Source organism: Ursus arctos, unplaced genomic scaffold (assembly GCF_023065955.2).
Source record: "Ursus arctos isolate Adak ecotype North America unplaced genomic scaffold, UrsArc2.0 scaffold_5, whole genome shotgun sequence".
NCBI lineage: Eukaryota > Metazoa > Chordata > Mammalia > Carnivora > Ursidae > Ursus > Ursus arctos.
This window is the reverse complement of record NW_026623067.1, coordinates 45002358-45026200: the sequence shown is the minus strand read 5'-3', so window position 1 is coordinate 45026200 and position 23843 is coordinate 45002358. Positions and strand designations below refer to the sequence as shown.

Here is a 23843-nt window from a genome sequence, read left to right as displayed (position 1 = left end):
TCGTAAGGAAGCACAAAAGGCCCGGAACAGCCCAAGGAATCTCGAGAAAGAAGAACAAAGCTGAAGGCATCACAATCCCAGATTTCAAGATATACAGCAGGGGTGTGGTAATCAAAACAAGATGGTACTGGCACAAAACAAACACACACACACACACACACACACACACACACACACACACACACAAACATGTAGATCAATGGAATGGAAGAGGAAGCCCAGAAATAAGTCCATGCTTACACAATCAATTATTCTACAATACAGGAGGCAAGAATATACACTGGGGAAAAGACAATGAAACCGAAGACTTTTTGGTGCTGGTACTTTTGAAAGGTGTCAATGGAAGGTTTCACACAATTAGATCATGACCGTTACCTGGCTGACATCAACTGGAAAATGCATCCTGATAACAAAGACACTCAAACATAGGAAAAATGTACATCTTGCATTAGATGAAAGTAGTTTCAAGTCTTTAGAAGAGAAGTGATTTCATACTTGAGGAGTCCAGCTGCTTCTAGCAAAAAACAAAACAAAACACAAAAAAACAAAAAACAATGCTCTCTGAAATTTCAGGACTGAACGTAGGCAATTACAAAGGCTTTACCTGACAGGCCTCATAGGAGAAAGCTGTCCTCCCCTTATCAGATTTGGTGTAAAGCCAGTGCACTGCAATCTCTGAAGGTTGTTGCAATGAAGGACTCAGGCCCAGGTGACTCCATTTGGAGGTCTCCTTATGGGGGGAAACTGGAAGACAATTTCCTTCATTCTCACTTAATGCTTTTTCACTCCTAGCCCTCCCCCTTTTTCCTCTACCCTCCACCCTAGTCCATAAACTCACAGAAGCCTTTTGTTTGTGGCTCACTCAACAGTGAGACAACAGCCCATATTCATGCTGATGCAACTGACCCTCAACCAATGGGCCATTTCACAGGGAGAAGCGGAGCAGGGTAGTCTTTCTCTAATTTAGACTCCTCTTTATACAATTACAGTAAGTGGTTAGAAGCTTGACTGTCACTTTCCTGTTGGCTTATTTAATCCAGCACTCCTGCACATGGAAGCTCAGCTGAGTTTGTGCCATCAGTCAAGTTGAGCAGAATGCAGTAAAGCAGTAACATAAAGCATGGAAATAGTCAGAAGTTCCTAAGAACTTTATCAGCCAGAATTTCCAAATTGCCCTCATTTTCTGGGGACTCAAGCAAATGTCAAGCAAGTGCTACTGATTAAAACACTGAATTGGATGCACTAGACATGACAAAATTTATTAATCAAATGGAAACAATTCACAATGCTGTAGTTATGTATTTGGATGACAAAATAAATATTTGATTCTCATGAGAAAGGAATTCAAGGAAAGAAGGTAGCACCTGAACTATGGTAGTCAAGGAAGGCTTTATGGAAGAAATGCATCTTGGGTAGAACACTGAACTAGTAGAATTTGGGTAATTAGTGGACAAAGCAAATGCATATTAAAGTATAATATCCCCCTTTTCAAAGAATATAGAGCTCTTTTCTAACACTGTGGAACACTTTCCAGGTTAGGTTTTTTTTTTTCTTTTTGTAAATTAAAGGTGTATGTCCCTCTAACAACAAAGTATTTTCCCCTTCAGAGTGACATGGAATGGGATGTAGGATTATTTTTCATATTTTCAACCTTAATTGTTTTGACTACATTCATTATCCTTTTATTTGTATACCCCAAATCCAAACTAGTGGGTTATAGAAAGGGCATCTTGAATATTTTCCCCCACAGTTGTTTAGCTAATCTACTATGTGGCAATTAATAGGCAATTTGACCAGTTACCAGCCATTGGGTTGGAAAGAGGCATCCTCCAATAAGGTATAGCCACTCTGGTCTAAATAGTTGCACTCTGAAAGCTAATTAGGAATAATTAAGTTTTGGAAAAGAAGCCTGGCTTCCCTCCAGCTGTTCAATTAAATTAGCTTATTTATTATGCCTTTCAACTTCACTTACTTGAAAATATGTTGATAATATTTTCAAACCAAATTATTTGAGTACTTTCTCAATGCCAGAGAGAAGTATATGCTTTCCTAAAGCTTAGAGTTCAAACTCAGCCTAGACTCTAGAGCTGCACTGTGGATACTGAAGCCAGTGGCCACATGTAGCTATGGAAGACTTCAAACATGGCTAGTGCAACTGAGAATATAAATTTTTAATTTTATTAACCTAAATTTAAATTTTAAAATTGAGACTTGCTTCAGCTACTGGAAAACTTTTAAGTATATTTGGAACAACTTGGGTATGTGAACCTACATTGGGTATGTGAATCACAATATATATTATGTATATTTTATAAAGGCTAAATACTGTTGAATTATTTCCAATGAAAACCACATACAAAATGATATGTGAGGTAATTATAAAATATGCAGTCGATTGCAAAGATATAGTACCAAAAAATGTAAAATATCTCATTAATTTTTATATTGGTTAGATGCTGAAATGATATTTGGGATGTATTGATTACATATATGGCTCACATTGTATTTCTAAAGTACAGCCCTACTCTAGAGCAACGCTTTGCCCATAGAAAGCTCAAACACAGGGTTACTTAGGAAGCTCTACGGCTTGCACCTCAACTCATGTTCATTTTCTTTCTGTTCCCTTTCTTCTTTATTCCTGTATTTGCTTCTCCCTCCTCCCTCTAACAATGATGTGCACTGACTGGACTCTTAATTACTGACCCAGGATTTAGAGAATTCAAGGCAATCCTTCTCTTACTGGTTCAGAACATAACAATTTAAAAAAAAGTTGAATGACTTAGCAACTCTAACATATTAGGAGTATCTTAGAAATTTTAGGTAAAGGTATCAAAGCAACAGCTTTGCATTTCCCCATGGACAGTATCAGAAGTCATTTTCTAATAAGCCACTAAAAACTTCTTACCCACTTTTAAGTTTTAAAATCACAAAGTCCTGAAATATTAATAAAAGATAAAGTAATTACCTTATTCTATATTAATTTTATAAACATCAGATATTAAATAAATAAAATTATAATGGAAAAGAGCTTTCAGCAAAGAGTTTTAGCCATCACAGAATGGACTCATTAAGTTATCATTATCTGTACTTCTCATAGTCACTCTCCAATTTCTACAGCATTGTCAGGCTACACAAAGAGAATGGGAAGTGCCTTACTTAACAGTTTATACAGATTCATTGCTATTTGAAGCTAACAAAGAAGTTAGTCTTTGTCCTGACTCAGTTTAATACAGAACTCCATTGACTATTCCTGAGAACATACCATTTCATCACTATTGGCAGAGACTGCTGGCTGAGTCCCAACTTCTTGGGCACACAGATAAGGCTACTTTTTCCAGCCTCCCTTACAGTTAGATTCATCTGAGTTCTCAACACTGGAATATGATGAAAAGAGATGTATATGCTATTTCCTTGTCTAACCCATCAAAATCTTGCATATATGCCCATGTCCTCCCTCCCCTGCCCCCACTCTTCCCTTCTCTGGCTTGATGAAGAGAAGCATAAAGACCCTGGAAGCCATGTATCAAAGATTACAAAGCTACATGATGTAAGAAGCCTGGAGTCCTAAATAAATATGAGAGAGACCACCTACCTACCAGGAATTCTCTCCTTGGACAGTCAAGATGGGGGAAAAAAAAGTAATTCTATCTTAAGTCACTGAAGTCTTAGGGGTTTAACAGCAGCTAGTGTCACCCTAATAGATATAATCAGTAACCCAAAGAACTGTAATTTAGCTTAAGGACAAACCATTTTCACAGCTCTTGGTGTCACCACTGAGCAGCAAGACAGCACCCCATCTCTTGATTCCATTTTTTCTCACTCCCTTTTACCACTGAAGGCGTATGGTTTGCACAACCTGACGAGGTAAATATGTAAACAGGTGCAGAAAGACAAAAATACCCAACAGGTATATGAAAAGGCACTCAACATCAGTAATCACCATGTAAATATAAACTGCCACCACAGTAAATGACTAGAATAAATAATACTGGAAGTACAAAGTAATGGTGAGGATGTTGAACAAATTAAATCTTCTCAAAACACTGGTGGCTATGTTAAATGGTACAACCACTTTGGGAAACTCTTTGGCTTGTAAATTAAGTTTCTAATAAAGTTAAACCTAAACCTACCTTTTGACCCAGCAACTCCACCCCTAGGAGAATTCAGTGCTATGTTCACCAAAAGACTTGTACAAGAATATTCATAGGAGCTTTATTCATAAAAACCTGGAAACAACCCAAGTGCCCATCAACAAGAAATTGGAAAACCATTTTGTAATATATTCATATGACAGACTACTACACAATCAAAAAAAGAAAAGAAAAAACTGATACACAAAACACAACATGGATAAATTTCACAGATTTTATGTTGGCCAAAAGCCAGAGACAAAAGAGGGCATACTCTGATTCCAATTATATAAAGTTCAAGAACAAGCAAATCTCTTTGTGGTAATAAAAATCAGAATAGTAATTACCTCTAGGTAGGGATTTGACTGGAAAGGGGCAAGAAGGTGATACAAGTGTTACACTATCTTGATTTGGGTGATGGTTAGAAGTATACACAGGTGAAAATTTAAGCCATACACATTTTATTATATATCAATTTTATTTCAAATAAAGAAATTAAACAGTTAACTTGTCCCAGAGCACACAACTATTATATTAGTAAGAAGTTGAGCTGGGGTTCAAACTTAAGTCAACTTGAGTCTTCACTACAGCAGTGTTCATTTTCCTACCACATTATATAAACAGAGGAGAAAACTACAAGCTTCTGTTACTACTTAGTTTAAATAAGTGATTAGCACCATTTTCTATATACAGTCTATTACTAATATCCACACTATGGTAAAACTATACTTATTTTGGCACTGCATTCTATGTCAAATGCTGGTATTAACTTTGTGGCATTGTATCAACAGAATTGAAATAAATTATTGCAACTAAATTGTCTACAAACTCAGATGACTGGTAACACAGTAAGATAATTCATAAGAACAAACATATTAAGATGAAACTGTCAGAACTTGCATTGCATTTACCTGGCAAGAACACAATGGCTGATTACCATGTGTGAATGATCATGAATAAATCTCCAGTGCTGAACATCTTAAGAATAACCAAAAAAATTAACAGATGAGGTATACAGTAAGATGCCAAAACGGTCAATTAACAAGCATCACTCATGCCGTGTGGTATTTTTAATAGAGATTCAACCACTGCAGTTGCAAATGTGATCTGACTTGTTTCTCAGCTATCCATTTAACATTGATAAAGCAGCTAGTGCAACAGAATAAGACTTGAACATTAAAATACAAGTGCACCAACATTTGGCTATGATACTCTGAGTTCTTATACAAGTCTGCCTCTCTTAAAAAATACTTTATTGTAACTGCATGCATTATGTGACTTCTTCATTGGCTGGAGATGAACAGGTAGAAAAATCCAGTTATTGTCTTCTTTTTGTATATAAGCCAACCAAGGCCTAAAGCAGATCACTCATTGTGCTAGACAAGTCAACAAATAAAGCCAATGTTAAGTTTACTCCAACTAGTTATTATAAAGCACCATGCCCACCTTGTTATATAGGAGCTTCTCCTCCTATATATAAATGTTTTTAAATAAAGTGTTTGGATTTCTGTTGAGAATGTTTTAATCCCCCACATGGTAACCCCCCTCCTAAAACTAAGACAAAAATCAAAGACATATCCAAAACTCTGGGATAATTAACAAGTCCATATATTCAGAAGAAAATTGGTTTTTGTTCCTGGATAGTGAAAAAGAATCCCACAAACACATTAGACTCCAAATACAGAAAACACTAACTATGGAGACAAAAAAAAAATCCTTTGGGGGATTCTCACACTGAAAATCCCCCACAGAAAAAGCAAATTCCAATATTCTACTGTGACAGTTCCACAATCATCCCCTAAATTCAGCAAAACAATTAATGAATCATTTAAAGGATTAACGGATTTACCTGAACCACCAGCCCCAAACTTGAAGACAAATCATTTGCTCACTTCAATTTCCAGAGTCCGTAGTGTCCCAGCACACTACCCTGTCGTCCCCCGTCCTCTCCTGACATGAATTATTTATGGCACTGCGATATCTATCTCTAGAACAGTAGTCTTAATCTGCGGTTCCACACCGTTTGTGTGGGTCTTTGAATGGATTTTAGAGAGGCTGATAAGATCCCTGAGATCTAATGTGTAAGTGGGCTCTGTAATTTATGTGATCGAAAAAGTTCAGGCATGCTAATGAGAGCGTCCAAGGAAAGCCCACAGGGCCAGCCCACCACCGACCGGCACACACCTCGCCCAGGCACCCACCCCTCCCCGACTGTTCAGCCCCCTGGGGCCTCTCAGGCCAACCTCCCGCTCCGCCCTGAAGTCTCCCGACGCCCGAGGCCCCAAGCCCCCGCTCGCTGTCATATCCCGGCCTCGCCTCGGAGTGAGCTCTGCCAGGTCCAGGAGAGCGGAAGGACCACCGGTTGGGGGCGCTCCTGGAAGCAGCCTCCACGAGCCCGGACGCAGGCGGAAGCTGCTTTCCAGCACTGGCGGGGACGCAGTGGCCACAGCCATCCCAGAGCCGCCTGACTGCCAAGGCTCAGCTCTCTCCTGGCAGGATCGTCTTTGCCTTTCCTCACTGCCAGGGCCTCGGGACACAATGCGATTGCACACTGGACTAATTTTTACCAAAGAGGTAGTAAGCACGCAGTTCGGCGTGGGGCGTGCGATGAGGCTATCAAGCCGACAGTGAGCATAAGCAGCTTCTGCCAACCACAGATAAGAGCCGCGCACTAGCGAGTGACTGAGAAAGGGCCCTCAGAAATTAAAGACTAGAGAGGTACCCTATTTTCAACACATTTAAAAATCTATGAAGAGCACACAAACCAAACAAAATGAAAAGCTGCCTTCTCCCAAATCAGAGGATCAGTAAAGACGTAACTGCAAACTGGGTAAGTGTAACGTCATGGGAAGGGCGGTAAGGGAAAACTTCTAATCAGTGGGGCTGCTTTACATAGAAATGTTATCAATGCTAAAAAAAAAAAAAAAAAAAAAAAAAAAAAAAAAAAAAATCAGAAAAACCGTAACTCTACTCCAAGAACTTGGGGACAGACTGAATACCTACGTAAATTTACCTTAAGTGGAATCAGGACCTCTCCTCACCTTTATTTGCTACTACATCACCATTATTCCTAAACCTTCACCTAATGCTTGATATTCCACATTTTGACCTTCCTACTTTGGTTTAGGCCAGAGCCTCTGGCTCATTATAAATGCAGGCGCCTCTAGGAAAGGAAAGCTAAGCTTTATTATTCACGTCTTAACCTATGCCTTCTCTTGAGAGCAGGCCTTGATACATAGTTAGAGAGACAGAAGAGCACTTAGACTACGGGGCTCCAGGGGGAAGGTACAGATTGCTGAACGTGAGTAAAGCTAGCATTCAAGGGACATGCAACTTATAAATTGACAAAGACTTAATATTTCTGATGCCAAGCAGCAGAAAAATAAATGTTTAACGTAAGAAAAATTATCTTTAGGTTAAATTTCTAAGTGAGGGAAAAAATTCACTATTAAGCAACATTTTGAGTAACAAAAGAAATGAAGATAGCCCTTGGAAATAATTATTGCTAAAAAAAAAAAAAATCACAGGGTTAAAAAATATTAAAAATTCTACCTGAACATAACAAGCAAAAAGATGCACCAAAAAAAAAAAAGAGAGAGAGAGAGAGAGAGAGAATGAAGAAAACTTAAGAAAAATTATCAAAGAAACAACACAAAATACTTCCAGGACCAGAGAAGAATGGTCTGCTAAAATACCAGAATTAAAAATCACACTCATAAAATTCAAAAACACCACTATCTTTTGGGATCAATACAATAACACTGAACCTAAAAAGGTAATAGTAAGGTGGAAAGAACATGTTTCTTCTCCTAGGGGGGAAAAATACAAAATACAGGGTAAACAAATTGCTCAAAAAGAGTATGATGCAAGTTGAAAACAAATTGGCATGTGGAATGGTTTTGATCAATTTTCATTTCACCCTGACATTTATAATTCCCTGGAAACACAGATCATAAAATTGGAAAAATAAGTAAAAGGAAATCAGACTGTGTTAATTGTTCCATTCAGCAAACAATAGTTATATAATGTAAACCCTGCCTATTGTTTTCCAATTTTAGAATTAGTCTATAAATAAAAGAAGAGAGACTTTATGATTATAGAATAGAGTGCACTTTTTAGCTCTGGAAATGTACAGTTTATAGATGATACAGTGTAAAAGTTGTGAAAGAGAAGAGAAAGGGTGCCTTTATCAGCTCATGAAGTATACTTCTTACTCTATTAAAATCACCAAGAAAGTGAGAGCGAGGTAAGTCAAATCTTTACGTATTATATGGAAAGCCAAGAGAAATCTAAATTTGGTGAGACAAAAATAAAACACAAAATACCAACTACCAGTAATGGTGAAAGGCTGCTGGATGTGGGATGTGAAATAGTGATTAAGAAAGGGAGACACAGGAGAATACTGCTTCCTATTATAAACTCTTCTGTGGCATTTTATTTTCTATTCATACCTGTATTTGTTACTTTGATATTTTTTAAAGAAATCATTCAAATATTTACCTAGAAGTGCAGAAAGTAAGTGAACATAGGAACATTTACAGTTGGTTTGTAATGATAGTGGAATTAGGTACAATACTCTCCCTTCTTATATTTGATTCAGTAATGCTATTATGGTAATTTTACGAATCATGCAATTTCAAAAAAATTTTAAAAGCAATTAGGCCAGCTATGACCAAAAAACTCTTTAAAGAAATGGGCGGGGGATGACAAATGGCCTGTAAATGCTCTTTGTAAACAAAACAAAATGGAGGAGAAAATTAAGACACACAGGTATTTTACAATAACAAACAACCCAAATACTTTCCTTCATTTAACCTTTCCCAGAAATGACATTACAGAATACAAGTTAAATATTTCCCATATTTTCATTACCTGAACTTTCCTTTTTTGAGTTGTCTGTTCTTTGTCCAATCTTCTACTGGTATTCCTACATATCCACATGTAAAGAACTACACGTTGATAATCCATTGTAGTCACAGTAATATTTTTCCTTGTCTGTTGTTTACTCTTTATATAAGCAACTAATCCTTTTGTGCTCGAATCTGGAGTTTCGTGATTTCTGACCTTTGAGTTTTACGTCAACTCTCATCCCCAATTCAAAGGTTTCACAGTAAACTCTATTTTTTGTAGTTTTAATTTTTGATAATACATGTGGAACAGATTTCAAATATGGCACGGTGTAGGCATCTAGTCCTAACAACATCTGTTTAACAGACCTTCTCTTTTCATATGTGATGCCTCACATATTAACCAAATTCATGCAACAGGATATATGTTGGGGACAGGGTGCTTTGCATTTCTTAAGTTAATAATAACAAACATTTACAATTGATCATTATTTGGCTCCCTAATATTTACATCTTACTTGTTTTATGTCTTAATATTTTGGTTCATTTATTTAATGATTTATTAAGAACAACTTAAACTTAGTATGTCTAGAATGTAAGGTATATATTGGTAAATGAAAAAAGGATTCCTTCCCTCATTAATCTTAAAATATCAAAATATTAATTATGGCAAGAGTGAACAGCATTGTGTTTTGTTGCCAGTTTGAGTTCGAAGAATGATTTTCACCATTACATCTGTGTACTATTGTCTATTATTATACATAAATATTTAATTCATGTAAGACCCTGTTCACTTCATTGGTTTTACAAGACTCAAAATTTCAAAATATAGGAGAACTATGATATGCCAACAGAGAAAAATTAAAAGTGCTCTTGGAAAACTAAGGGGGAAACGTGTTTCATCCTTTATATTCAAGGAAAGTCTGTATAGAATAAACACAAACATTTGTTATGTCATTGAGTACAGAGCTCACATTGCATTTAACCATTTTCATCACTTATCTAATGATCTAAAATTAAAATCACCTTAAAAGGCTTATGTCTTTCACTGTCAGCTACATGAAAATCATGTTACCATGTTTCAGTGAAATACTATTGCTTTAAAGGCTCCTTTTAAGTAAAAAATGAGACTCAATAATTTCTAAACGAAAGTTTGTCATAAATCCTACTGCTTGTTGTAGGATCAATAAACATCACACTAAAATTAAGCATTTAGACATGAAACATGTTGAAAACCCCTGAAGAATACACTAGAAATAAGCAAGACGTTTAGAATGCTTTAATCTTTCCAGTTAACACCATTTGTATCAGTAACTGCAATGTTGTAATTTTTAGCATTTCACATAACTAGTCAGTAAGAATTTTTTTTAAGGGTGGGAATAAGAACACAAGGACAGAACACACTTCTGTTAAAAAGTCAAAAATCAAAACTATTTTCTTCTCTGCATCAGAACTATACCACAAACTTGAAGGATGTTTTAGCTTTAATCCCACGACTCATCGTCTACTGGATTGGGAGTTTGTGAAGAAGAAAACCCTGCTGTGTTCAAAGTGCTCTTGCCCTGGTAATTCTTTAAAAAGAAAGAAAGAAAGAAACATTTAATTTTACATCATCTCTAAAGTTACATTGCCCAGACTCAGAGAGGGGACTCAAGCTTCCCACCATGTATTCCCCAAATATATAATAAAAAACTTGATTTTAACTAAATTTAATCCATTTGAAAAAAAGGCCCATATCCCATATCAACCTGGGAAGTCTAAATTGCACAAAATATTTCAAGAAAAAGCTTTCTTAAACCAGTAGTTTTGGCAAATGGAAAAACTGAAAGCTCTATATTTCAATAAAAAAAGCATAAATATTTAATGATTAGTACTCTCAATGTTTCTGAATAAAAGTGTTGCTGCCTATAAAATGATACATCAAAAAAGACATGCAACTCATTATCTCTAGTATTTTGTCTTATTTAATAATACCATCAGAATTCTAAACACGAAGAATTCTTATAGAAGGTTCAGAAGAATCCAAATTAGAATTTTAAATGCCAACAAATTTGGGAAAGGAGGATGTTTGAGCATAAATGTTGTTAATGTCTCACTTTTAAGACCAAAAATATATACATACATTAAATTTTAAGAAATATTAATCTCCTAGATGTGAAAAAAATGGTTTGGATAATTATTGAATGTTATAGTTACTTCACATTATTAACCACAACATTCACAAAGAGTAACTGGAAGCCACGTTCGGAATTTTTTCTGTCAACTAACCTTTCTAGTATCAACTGATGCAAACACATTTCCTCTTGCACTACCACTGAAGCCAGGAACGTATGTACTAAAGGCAATTTCTTCCAACCATGCAGGAACATCCTGTTGAGCCTTTAAAAAATACATCAATTTCATATACAAAATGCATCAAGTCTCAGAGTTTGGAACAGTTTACTTATCCTGAATACACATATATATTTAATGTCTACTTTCAATGATAAGGTAAGAATACTATCCATTCAGTTTTAAACATTTAAAACTTACATCTGACAATACTTTCACTAAAGGCTGTGCCAAATGGTTATCTGATTCAGGATCAAAAAAGGAAATAGCTCGGCCAGTATTTCCACAACGACCAGTACGTCCAATTCGATGAACATACTCATCAATGGTAGAAGGAAGATCAAAATTGATAACATGTTGAACATTTTCAATATCCAGCCCCCTGGCAGCTACTGAAGTAGCAACAAGAACTGGGCACTTTCCACAGCGAAAATCTCCAAGAGCTTGCTCTCTCTCTCTCTGTTCTCGGTCACTAGAAATAAAAGCAAGCATGTGTTAGGACAGCTCTTAATTATTACAGTGAACCATTAAAGTTCAACATATATATTTATTTTTAATAATAGTAAAAATAGCAGCATTTAATATTACTATCTACTTCTTACATATCAGGTATTATACTAATTCTTTTCAAGCCATCAGTTCATTTAATTCTCACAATAATACTTTGAGGGTGGAACAGTTATCCCCATTTGCACACAGAAAGTAACAGGTAGTACACAGAGCTAAAACACAAACTTAAGTATGACAAACATCAAATCTCACCTGTTAACAATCTCCAGTCTTGACAAATAATATATAACTATGATTAGAATACCAAAGAAGTTCTTTTAAAATATAATCTCAGATTTCGATATATTCACTGATTAATATTTTAGATCCACTAGTAAAGTAGTAAAGTACCAATAAAGTTGTGTTAATATGACATTTTTATGCAATTAAATAAAAAAATATCAAGCAAGAGAAAGAATGGATTCTGGAGAAAAACTTAGATCTAAGGATCAGAGAGCCCTAAGCAAGCTCTCTTGAGAAGTTACCACTCTTCAGGATAAGGAGTCTAAGACAGACCTTTAATGCCCACCCTATCACCTACTTCTTACAAAAACTTAAAATGAAAATAACAGTTTAGATATTGAGAATTCTGAATCCTAATCCTAGGATTATGTGATGTTAAGAAACACTGATGTTTCTTAAATGACAAATACAAGTGTCACCTCCTTACTATGAAATCTTATTAATCTACTCACCCATGAATACTTGTTGTTGATATTTTTTCTTGACAAAGAAAAGTAGCAATAAAATCTGCTTTTTTCTTAGTCTCAACAAAAACCATAGTTCTTTCATCACCTATAAGACAATGAAACAGTGATTAACATTCAAACTACAAAACTAGGGACAGGAAAAAAAGGCAGAGAGGTATTAGTAGGAAATAGTCTCATCCACCACTGTATTTCCAAGACCAAGAAAAGGCCTAGTAGGTAATAGAAACTCAAATATTTCCTGAATGAATGAATGTCAAAGTTAAAGAATCAAGGGCTATTTTTCTACTTTAGGGACCAAAAAAAAAAAAAAAAAATTAGCTTGCCCATTGCCCTCTCAGGCCAATACCAAGGTAGAGACTTAGGGCTAGATAAATGATATCTACCTGCCAACTCTTAGCAGTTCATCACTTGACCTTCATTTCCCTCTCTAGTTAAATAAATGCCTTTGCTCCTTACCTCCCAAGATAATTCAATCCTTCATTCTTCCTTGATTTCCCTCAGTATTTATAAGGCATCCAACCCAGGGTTGACAAATTCTACGATATTCCATGCTCCAACATTCTCTATTAATTCAAACCCCTTTATCCCTGAAGTATCATACATCAAGAAAATTAATAAACTTTATCCTAGCGTCATAGGAGTCAAAAATATTTATTGGTTAGCTTAAAGTACTTAATCAGTAGAAATTCAAGCATAAGCTAGAGATTTTTTTTCACACATTTCCCTGTGTTAGAGAGGGAAGAGGATAATTTAGAGTAATGGAAAGAAGACTGTATTACTGCTCATAATCCCTCTCCTCCATCTATTAGTTGGCTTCATTTATTCAACAAATATTGAGTGCCTAAGAGATGCCAGTCACGATTCTAGGTGTTGGAAATACTTCAATAAAATAAAGCCCCTGCTTTCACTGTGGAGAAGCAAATAATAAACAAACATTATGCATTAAGTCCTAAAAATGGGAAAAAAAAACCCCACAAGGATAAAGAGTCTCAAAAGGGTTACTTCAGATGTACCCTCTCTAATTAGATGACATGAGTAGAAATAAGAATAAAATAATACACTGAACTCCTGAGATAACTGGGGAAGCATATTACAAGGCACAGGGAAGGACAAATATAAACACTCTGAGTTATGGGTGTTCCTGATGTGCTAAAAAGAAAAAAACAAAGGGAAAAGAGGCAAGTACAAAGGCCATGAAGCAGAAGTGTGCCTGGCGTGTGTAAGGGACAGTAATGAACAGCCTGGGTGGAGTAGGGTGAGCACAAGAGAACAGCAGAACATGAAGACAGAGAGTGTGTAATGGCGGTCAAGTCACATAGCATCTTGAAGGCCACTGAAAGAACTTCTTTTGAGAAGGGAAGCCACTAGGTTTTGAGCATAGAAGTGACAAGATCTGATCTTTGTTTTATCTGAGGAGCTAATAGAATCTGAATATATTTCTATGGTAGAATCAAAATAATTTTGCTAATAGATAAGATATATGCTGTTAGAGAAAAAAATGGATGACTCCAAGAGTTTGTGTCTAAACAACTGGAAAAATGGAACTAACATTAACTGAGACAAGAGATCTGCAAGAAAAAAAAAGGCTGAGGTGGTATTTCATTAAGTCTCAGATCTATTAACCAAGCAGAAAAATAAAAATGGCAACTGATTCTTACAGTAATAAATCAGTTAAATCTTTGAGACATAGTCATTTTTATTTATTAGAATAAGGATTTTTTTTAAATCAAGAATTATCTTTCTACAATTTTGCAGGTCATCCAACAAGATGTCCAAAGTCAAAACTGATTCATCTGATAGAATCAAGTATATAACACTCTTGAACAGCTTAAGCCCTGATCTCTTTTCTTGGTTCTCAATATGAATCCCAAGTGGCAATAAAAATTTGAATCCCTTTCTCTAAATTTTTTCCTATTGATTTTGTATTTGTCCTAGTTCAGACAATAAGCCATACTACCACTGGTGACGACAATAACTGCAAATTTAGCTTTATGATTAGACCATTCAGTGATCTCTATAAATGGATGAATTATAATTCTCTATTCTGTTGGGTGAGAAATGATGGAAAATCCATTTTGTTAGTCTTTTTTTTCTCTATTAGTCTATGGTGAGCTAAATAAAATCAATTAAGAATCTAAAAAGAATTTCAGCTCTGGTAGCTAGACTGTTATTTTTTTGTATTTGTGTTCATTCTTGACCTGTGGCTGGAGTGGTAGAACTAAAGTTATACACTCTTTATGCATCTGTAATTCAGAAAGGGCTTTTTTTTATTATGTGTAATCATTATGTTAATACCTTATGGAGCATATTAACAAATTAAATTACAAAGTCTTTTAAAGCCTTTTTAAAAAGCCTCACCCCTGGGGGCGCCTGGGTGACTCAGTCGTTAAGCGTCTGCCTTCGGCTCAGGGCATGGTCCCAGGGTTCTGGGATCGAGCCCCACATCGGGCTCCCTGCTCTGCTGGGAGCCTGCTTCTTCCTCTCCCATTCCCCCTGCTTGTGTTCCCTCTCTTGCTGGCTGTCTCTGTCAAGTAAATAAACAAAATCTTTAAAAAAAGAAAAAAAAAAGCCTCACGCCCACCAGAATGGCTAAAATCAAAAATACAAGAAACAAGTGTTGGCAAGGACATGGAGAAAAAGGGACCTTCTTGCTTGGTTGGTGGGAATGCAAACTGGTGCAGCCACTGTAGAAAACAATATGGAGGTTCCTCAAAAAATTAAAAATATGACTACCCTACAATCCAGTAATTGCTCTACTGAGTATTTACCAAAAAAATACAAAAATGTTAATTCAAAAGGATACATGCACCCCTATGCTTACTGCAGCATTATTTATAATAGTCAAACTATGGAAGTAGCCCAAGTGTCCATCGATTGATGAATGGATAAAGATGTGGTGCATGTGTGTGTAGACACCACTGAATATTATTCAGCCATAAAAAAGAATTAAATCTTGCCATTTGAAACAACATGGATGGAGCTAGTGACTATAAAGCTAAACAAAATCAGTCAGAGAAAGACTAATACCATGTTATCTCACTCATGTGTACAATTTAAGAAACAAAACAAAGGAAAAAGAGAGACAGAGACAAATTAAGAAAGACTCTTAACTATAACGAACAAACTGATGGTTACCAGAGGGTAAAATAGGTGATGGAGATTAAAGGGTACATGATTAAAAAAAAAATATATATATATATATATATAATTAAATAAATACATGGTGGAAGATAAAGGGACATAAAGGAAGGTAAGGTTTCTACACTTCACTCAAAGTGGTAAAATACTGACATCAGTACTGATACACTGGGATAAATTATCTATGTGTAATGTAATGCCTCAAGCAAGATATACTCCAACACAAAGGGGATCCCTCCTACATTGTTGGTGGGAATGCAAGTTGGTACAGCCACTCTGGAAAAGAGTGTGGAGGTCCCTTAAAAAGTTAAAAATTGAGCTACCCTATGATCCAGCCATTGCACTACTGGGTATTTACCCCAAAGATACAGACGTAGTGAAGAGAAGGGCCATATGCACCCCAATGTTCATAGCAGCAATATCCACAATAGCTAAATCGTGGAAGGAGCCAAGATGCCCTTCAACAGATGACTGGATTAAGAAGTTGTGGTCCATATATACAATGGAATATTACTCAGCTATCAGAAAGAACGAGTTCTCAACATTTGCTACAACATGGACGGCACTGGAGGAGATAATGCTAAGTGAAATAAGTCAAGCAGAGAAAGACAACTATCATATGATTTCTCTCATCTATGGAACATAAGAACTAGGATGATCGGTAGGGGAAGAAAGGGATAAAGAAGGGGGGGGTAATCAGAAGGGGGAATGAAACATAAGAGACTATGAACTATGAGAAACAAACTGAGGGCCTCAGAGGGGAGGGGGGTGGGGGAATGGGATAGACCGGTGATGGGTAGTAAGGAGGGCACGTATTGCATGGTGCACTGGGTTTTATACACAACTAATGAATCATCGAGCCTTACATCGGAAACCGGGGATGTACTGTATGGTGACTAACATAATATAATAAAAAATAATTAAAAAAAAAAGATATACTCCAACACTAAAAAAACATAGGAAAATCAAACCTGAATTCTAAGAAATGTTCAAGGAAGACAGAAAAAGGAAAAAAAATGAAAAACAGAAAAAAAAAAAGGAAAAGAAAAATGAAATGGTTAAGCCCTAACCTCTAATAATTGTACTGGATATAAATAGTATAAATTTAACAATTAAAAGTAGCCTAAAATTGGCAGAGTGGCTAAAAAAAAAAACAAAACACAAACACATCCATATCATGGAATACTACTCAGCAATACAAAGAAATCAACTACTGATAAACACAATAATCTGGATGATCTTAAGGTCATTATACTGAAAGGAAAAAGCCTATTTCAGAGGTCACAAATGTATAATTCCATTTACATAACATTTTTAAAATTATAATATAAAGATTAAAAAGATATTAGTGGTTTTGAAAGTATAGAGATGGGGAGTGAGGGTAGGAGTGGCAGGTATGACTATAAAAACAGCACACATTGTACAATTATCTGTTTCTGCGAAAGTGAAGGCAAATCTGAAAACTACCCAGACTATCTAGAATACAGTACAGAACAAGAAGTGGAAAATATGAAAATGAGGTTACAAAACATGGACAATGGAATGAGAAGATCTAATATTATCTAATTAGGATTACGGAAGAATATAATGGAAGAGAGAAGATGGAGAACTAGAAAAAAAATGCTAACGTCTCTTAGAGCCTTTTTTAAAAAGTCTCTAAAAGGTCTATTAAATTAATTCTAATTTGGTTTATTGAGTTAAATAATATATAAAAATAATTTATAGAGGTAAACATTCCTAAAATTTCAGAAAATAAAGAAATTGAATTCCTTAAACGTTAACTGTATTAAATGTTTTGGAAAAAAATTCTTCCTACAGGAACTAAATCTGAAATATTTAAGATCCCAAGTACACATAAGTGAAATCTTCGATAAATTTAAGGCTAATTTAATAACTTTGGTTTAAAAAAAAACATCCTTATGTCTTCTCTGACTTATCAGGGTTAATTATAATACAAACACCTTATTTTGGGTTTTTCTAAGCATATATAGTTTTGCCACTCAAATAACCTAATATTCTCCATAACGTTTAGGAGTATAACCTAATATTCTCCGTAATGTTTAGGAGTATAAAAAAGTAAATCTATGTTCAAGTAAATTCACTCATTATTCAACAGTACTTATATTTTACATAATTTGCAAGATAATTTCCAAGGTCTTTAGCTTTAGGTAACTTAAAACAGTAAACTATATTGAATAAATTATCACTGAACACAGAATAGAGTTCTCACATGTTAATTACCAAACCTGAGTTCATGTTCTTTTGCTTATTTTTCATATGCAGTATCTTTCAGGCATGTTAATGAACATGTTCATTTTTGCTAATTTAACACTTCACACTTTTATATTTTAACAAAGTATGCCATAGAAAGTAGTATAAAAAGTTCATGAGCTCTAATAGTCAGCTACAATGCTTGTGTCTGCTTGTGTCTGACATCTCTCAAATGTCCAATCCTGCCTCCAGTTTCCTCTATGAAATAGAAGTTACTATGGTTAAGAGTTCTAATTAACATAAGTAGCTGAGACTACAGAAGAAGCAATATTTTTTTAAGATTTTATTTATTCATTTGAGAGTGAGAGAGAGAGAGAACACGGGGGGGTGGGGATGGGGAGAGGGAGAAGCAGATCCCCCACTGAGCAGGGAGACCGATGTGGGGCTTGATCCCAGTACCTCATGACCTGAGCCTAAGGCAGACACTTAACATACTGAGCCACTCAGGCACCCCTACAGAAGAAGTAATTTTGACAGAGAAATATAAACTGTATCTGCTTTTACTTTTCGAAGAAAAAAAAGAGTAGTTTTTCCCCCAAAGTAGGAGCTCTCAAAATTTTAGTTTATGAACTTTAAATCCTAAAAAATTTACTGACAATCCCAAAGACTTTCAGTTATGTGGATTGTAACTATTGAAATTTACCATATTAAAACTTAAAACCAAGAAAAAATTTAAATACTTATTTGAATGTATTATGTTAAAATAAATAATTCTTAGTATAATAATGAAAATTGTTTTATCTCACATACCCCATGAGAAAGTCTTAGGGGTCCTGGGCAAGACTCATTCTGTCCTAAACTGAATTGGTGATTTGCTCCAGAAAATAAAGAAAGCACAAGAAAGGACAAAACTTGGAAAATATGTTTTATTTGTGTTGATTTATACTATGTGAGTGTTAAAAAAAAAGCTATGAAATGTATTAAAATTTTAGCAAAATTCAATCAGTTGGGATGTAACTACTTCTTGATTTATTGTTTGATGATTCATATTTATTTTTAAATGCTTTATTGTCACTTCAATTAAACTGGCAACCAAGTATTGTTTTTCAGGCACCAATGATCCTACACTAATCAAATAGTCAACTCTCCTTTGACAACTCTGGATTTGCCTGTTTAAGAGTACACTATAGGGACGCCTGGGTTGCTCAGTCGGTTAAGTGGTTGCCTTCAGCTCAGGTCATGATCCCATTGGGCTTCTTGCTCAGCAGGAAGCTTGCTTCTCCCTCTGCCTGCTCTGCCTGCTGCTCCCCCTGCTTGTGCTCTCTCTGACAAATAAATAAATATTTTTTTTTAAGTGCACTATAAATTTAGGAAAAGAAATCTACCTAAACTACCTCTGAGATTTCTCAGAGAACCCCAGGAAGAGCACAAAGGTTTGCTATCTCACCTTCTAAAAGAGAGGCTAAAAATAACTAGGTTTGTTTGATGTTTACTTTTTTTAAGAGTTGCATGGTAAGAGATGTCAAATGAGAAGAGGTATTAAGCTTTCCCTAGGTTAAAACACAGAGGTAAAGTATATACTTTATGGTAATACTTTCAAAATGTATATTTTACAAGAAGTACTTGGAGATTTGTAAATTCCCTTCCCTTGCCTATTATGTTTGTACCTTCAAGAGAAACACTGATTAAAATATGAAATAACTCTGTAGAGTTTTTCCTATATTCATCAGAGGCCTAGCGGTACAGTGCCTGATATAACAGCATAATGTTGCCAGTCATAATTTCACTTATTATTTAAGATGCTTGTATTTGGCTAAAACTTTACTTCTTTCTTAATTTGAATCTGGCACCTTCTAGGATAGTGGTTCTCAAACAGGAATATATCCCAGACTTAACCATGGCATTTTGTAGAAATACTGATAACCAGATCCTATTTGACACTTAGTGAATCTATTTACCAGATATTCTTGGTATGAAAAAATTAGGCCTACCCATTTTTGTAAATCAGATATAACCATCACATACTTCTTTGAAAATAGGCTTAATCATCATCATTAGAAACAGTTCACCTAAAATTTCTTTGGCATGCCAAATATTCCAAAATAACAAATTACCTTTATTTTGCATGCCACAGAAACAACCACACTTTCTTTCTTTCTTTCTTTTTTTTTTTTAAGATTTTATTTATTTATTTGACAGGATAGAGACAGCCAGCGAGAGAGGGAACACAAGCAGGGGGAGTGGGAGAGGAAGAAGCAGGCTCATAGAGGAGGAGCCTGATGTGGGGCTCGATCCCATAACGCCGGGATCACGCCCTGAGCCGAAGGCAGACGCTTAACCGCTGTGCCACCCAGGCGCCCCCACACTTTCTTATTAGTAACATTATTTTTATTATGAACCCTCATCAAATCTTCCATATTTAACAATTATCAGTAATAAATTAACCATGATCATTAAATCTTCGTCAACTATATATAGTTTTTGTTTTCTTTTGATGCCTTCCCAAAGATTCTGCTATAAGCTAGATAGCACAGTTTGTATCTTCAACAAAGGACAGACTCCAAGCCTTGTGGGGAAAAAAAAAAAAAACTGTATCAGGCGCTTCACACTACCAATATTTCAAAAAAATAGTCTTGGGTAGAAGGTTCCATGTTGACAGTGCTTCAATAACTTTTAAACCTTATCACTGGACAAGAAGAATTTCTAGGATGAGTTCAGAAACAGATCATGAAGGCATACTGCCAACAGATGCAATGGAACAATTACATGAAATATTATGAAGACATGGGGACCTTTAGAAGATGAGAGCTCACTCTAATTTCTAGGTATTACAGATATAATTTGACTGAGAGAGCTTCCCAGACTTAGTTTCCTATCTAAGCAAATAATAGAGGCTTTTAAAAGGTCAATGTCAGATTTCTTATGCAAACTTCCAGAAAGAAGTTAATTTTGTGATCTTATTTATTATGCAGTATTGTTTGGCTCTAGATTTGCAAAGCAAACTCAAAGAGGCCTATACGGTTAATGAACAATCTTGTTGCATCTATGCAGATAAGCCAAACATGAGACCAACCTTTCTTGTGACCAAGAATAATCTCTGAGATTGTTGTGATCATGAGATCATAGGCTGTCAGGAAAAACTGTGAAAGACTTTGAAATAAGCAAAAAATATTACTGTCTAGCATACATTTCATGGTTATGTGTCTTACTTTTTTTTCTGTTATACCTCTATTACAGCTGATGCCAACGCAAATGATTCTTATCAATAAAAATACAAATGAAGTTTTCCCTTCAGAAGCAGCTAATTATTGCCTGTAAAATGCAATTTTACATTTATGTGTAAATTTATTTGAGCCTTCCTAACAGCCTCCACATACATGTATTCTTTGAATTCTTCAAATGAGCTAATTAGCTCAATAAAATCTTTGACACTTGTTCAAGTAAAATTAAATTATGAAAAAGGCAATTGGTTATACTACCATAAAATAATGATGCCGATACGTTTTAAAGATGCAGGGGATAGGCTAGCAGATTTTAAGTTAAAGAGTAGAAAAAAAGATGAATTATATTAACAAAAATATGTAAAATTTGGAGATATACTGAATTCCATGCAAATTTTTAAAAATATACATATTTACATACATTCATTCATATATACATACATACATAAGTTACAAGAACAATGAACCCTAAGTTACAAAACATTTAACAGTTTAAATAATACAGAAGCATACAAATAGTGCTCATACACTGACCTCAAAGGTTTCTCAAAGGCAAAACAGCACTTCTGAAAAATTCTCATCAGGATTATTCTTAAAATAACCTTTATTTCACAAATTCACACATAATGAAATCTTAAGGTTATTACACCAGAAATGTGCTCTAACTTCAGCAAAACTACATATAGCTCATCTCTTCCACAATTTACACCAGGCAAGTTACTTGACCTGTATTTTAGTGTCCTCAATGTTAAAATGTGGGTAGCAAAACCTACCTCAGAAAGTTGTTTTGGAATTAAATGAGTTAACATATGTACAATCAGAACAGTATGTGGCCCACTGAAGTTATTATTTTAATTTTATATGCCATATGCAACATATTATGAAACATCAGATAAAGCAAACCAATAATATTCCTCAAACTCAAGATGAGTATTTGGTTTTAAAACGTTTTTTTAATAAGACTCAACAAAAACTGAAGACTACGCGCTTTCTAACACAACTTCCTTTTTCTCCCCCCTCACTGTTGCAATTAGATCGTTTCCTGCCTTCTCTCCTCACCTCCCCATCCCAACAGTGACATTCAAATTGAAACAATTACTAAAATGGAGGGAAGGGGGAATGTACAGCATGTAAGTACACTTAGCCTATGAGGTACTAAGGTATTAAAATCGTGATATTAAAAAGTTCTATTTCCAGGCACAAACTAATTTGATTGAGAAATTTCTCATCAGTATTGTGAAGAAACAGAACTAGATCTTTAAAGTCCCCATCAGCTCTCAAATTCTCTGAATCTATGTTTATGGGAAGCCTTAGTAAGCAAAACCTGGGAACTAAAAACAAAGAATTCACTTTTGGTGGAGTAAACACAGTTTGATGTAAAGATACATTAATAGGCCTTTTTACTTCTTAAAACAAAAATATATATATTTCTCCTGGAATAGTTTTTAGTCAAACACTATTTAAGTCTCAAATCCTTCCTATTTTTAACCTTTATGAAGAAAAGACTGTATTGCTACATCATTTACACAGGAAATTAAATCATAAAACCTTTTATACAGAAAGCTTTAGGAGAAAAAAGCAATGAAAACACACTTAAAAACTCATGCCAAACAATTTTTAGAGTAATTTTTTTAAATTAGTCATTTTTTAAAAATCAAAATCATGAGAAAAAACAATTATACCAATGTAAGATACCTATGTTTCGTAGAATTTCAACAAGTTTTTCTCTTTTGGAGTACTGGCCAACTTGGAGAATGGTCTGCTGAACATCTCTACATGCTCCACCCACTTGTCCAACAGCAACAAACAAATAATTCGACTTTAAAAACTCCCCAGCCAACCTTCAAAGACAAAAGATTATTCCTTAACTTATCCTCTTCCATTAGTACTTATAATATGCACTGAATTTCTGCAAGTGTTACTTCAATATTAGATTGTAACAACTATAATAAGGTAAATAACTTATGTCATCCAAGTACTAATTCCAAAAATCAGTATAAAATGTTAACATTTTTTTAAATACTCAACAACTGTTAGTGAAAAAGTTTGTGTCAAATTATGGATACAGTAATTTCAAGTGGATATGGTGGCCATTAAAACTATATAAAATGTGTATGTTATAATGTAAATTATGCTTAAATATCAGACTACGACAAACAGGAATTTTTGTTAAAAGCTGAAATGCAAGCCTAGGGCAAAAATTCTATTCTTCACAAATGCTTTTATGTGTATTATTGCTAGGAGTTATTTTCTGATAACATTATTTGTTAAATTACTATACTTTGAACAATTATGAGCAAACCAGTTCTTAGGTCAGTGCTTTTCATGTCATGACACATATAAAAAATGGTATTTATAGAGCATAACTAAGGGAAAAAAATCACACAAGAGGTGAAGGGCCTAGGGGCTGATGCTCACCCCAAAGGTTGAGGGTATCAGCATGTTGACACACACATAACTCAATGACAGCACACAACTGAGGTCTACTTTAGATCATCTGAAAACATAGGGAGGGGAGAAAGGGAACTGCCAATCAAAGAGCTGAGTTTTCTGGGATTAAGGAGGAGGTCCAAATCTGTCATCAGTCCTCCTCTTTCCCATTTAGTAGTCCCTTACTTTCCATATGCCTCTTAAAATATCAAGAAAATAGTTCAAACTCAGCATTTCCAGAATTTTAATAAATCATTGCTGCTTTCTCCTCACCTG

General features: G+C 35.1%; 1 protein-coding gene across 1 annotated transcript in view; it reads right to left on the bottom strand.

Annotated features, from left to right (window-relative positions):
- Window positions 1-10322: 10322 nt before the first annotated feature.
- DDX4 (DEAD-box helicase 4) overlaps window positions 10323-23843 on the bottom strand; it is a 72620-nt gene continuing 59099 nt past the window's right edge. The window contains exons 17-21 of the mRNA XM_057307368.1: window positions 22833-22978; window positions 12553-12652; window positions 11510-11780; window positions 11246-11356; window positions 10323-10548 (exon numbers count right to left, since the gene is read on the bottom strand). Coding sequence (XP_057163351.1) covers window positions 10462-10548; window positions 11246-11356; window positions 11510-11780; window positions 12553-12652; window positions 22833-22978 — 715 coding nt within the window. The 3' untranslated portion in view covers window positions 10323-10461. The remainder of the gene's footprint in view (window positions 10549-11245; window positions 11357-11509; window positions 11781-12552; window positions 12653-22832; window positions 22979-23843) is intronic.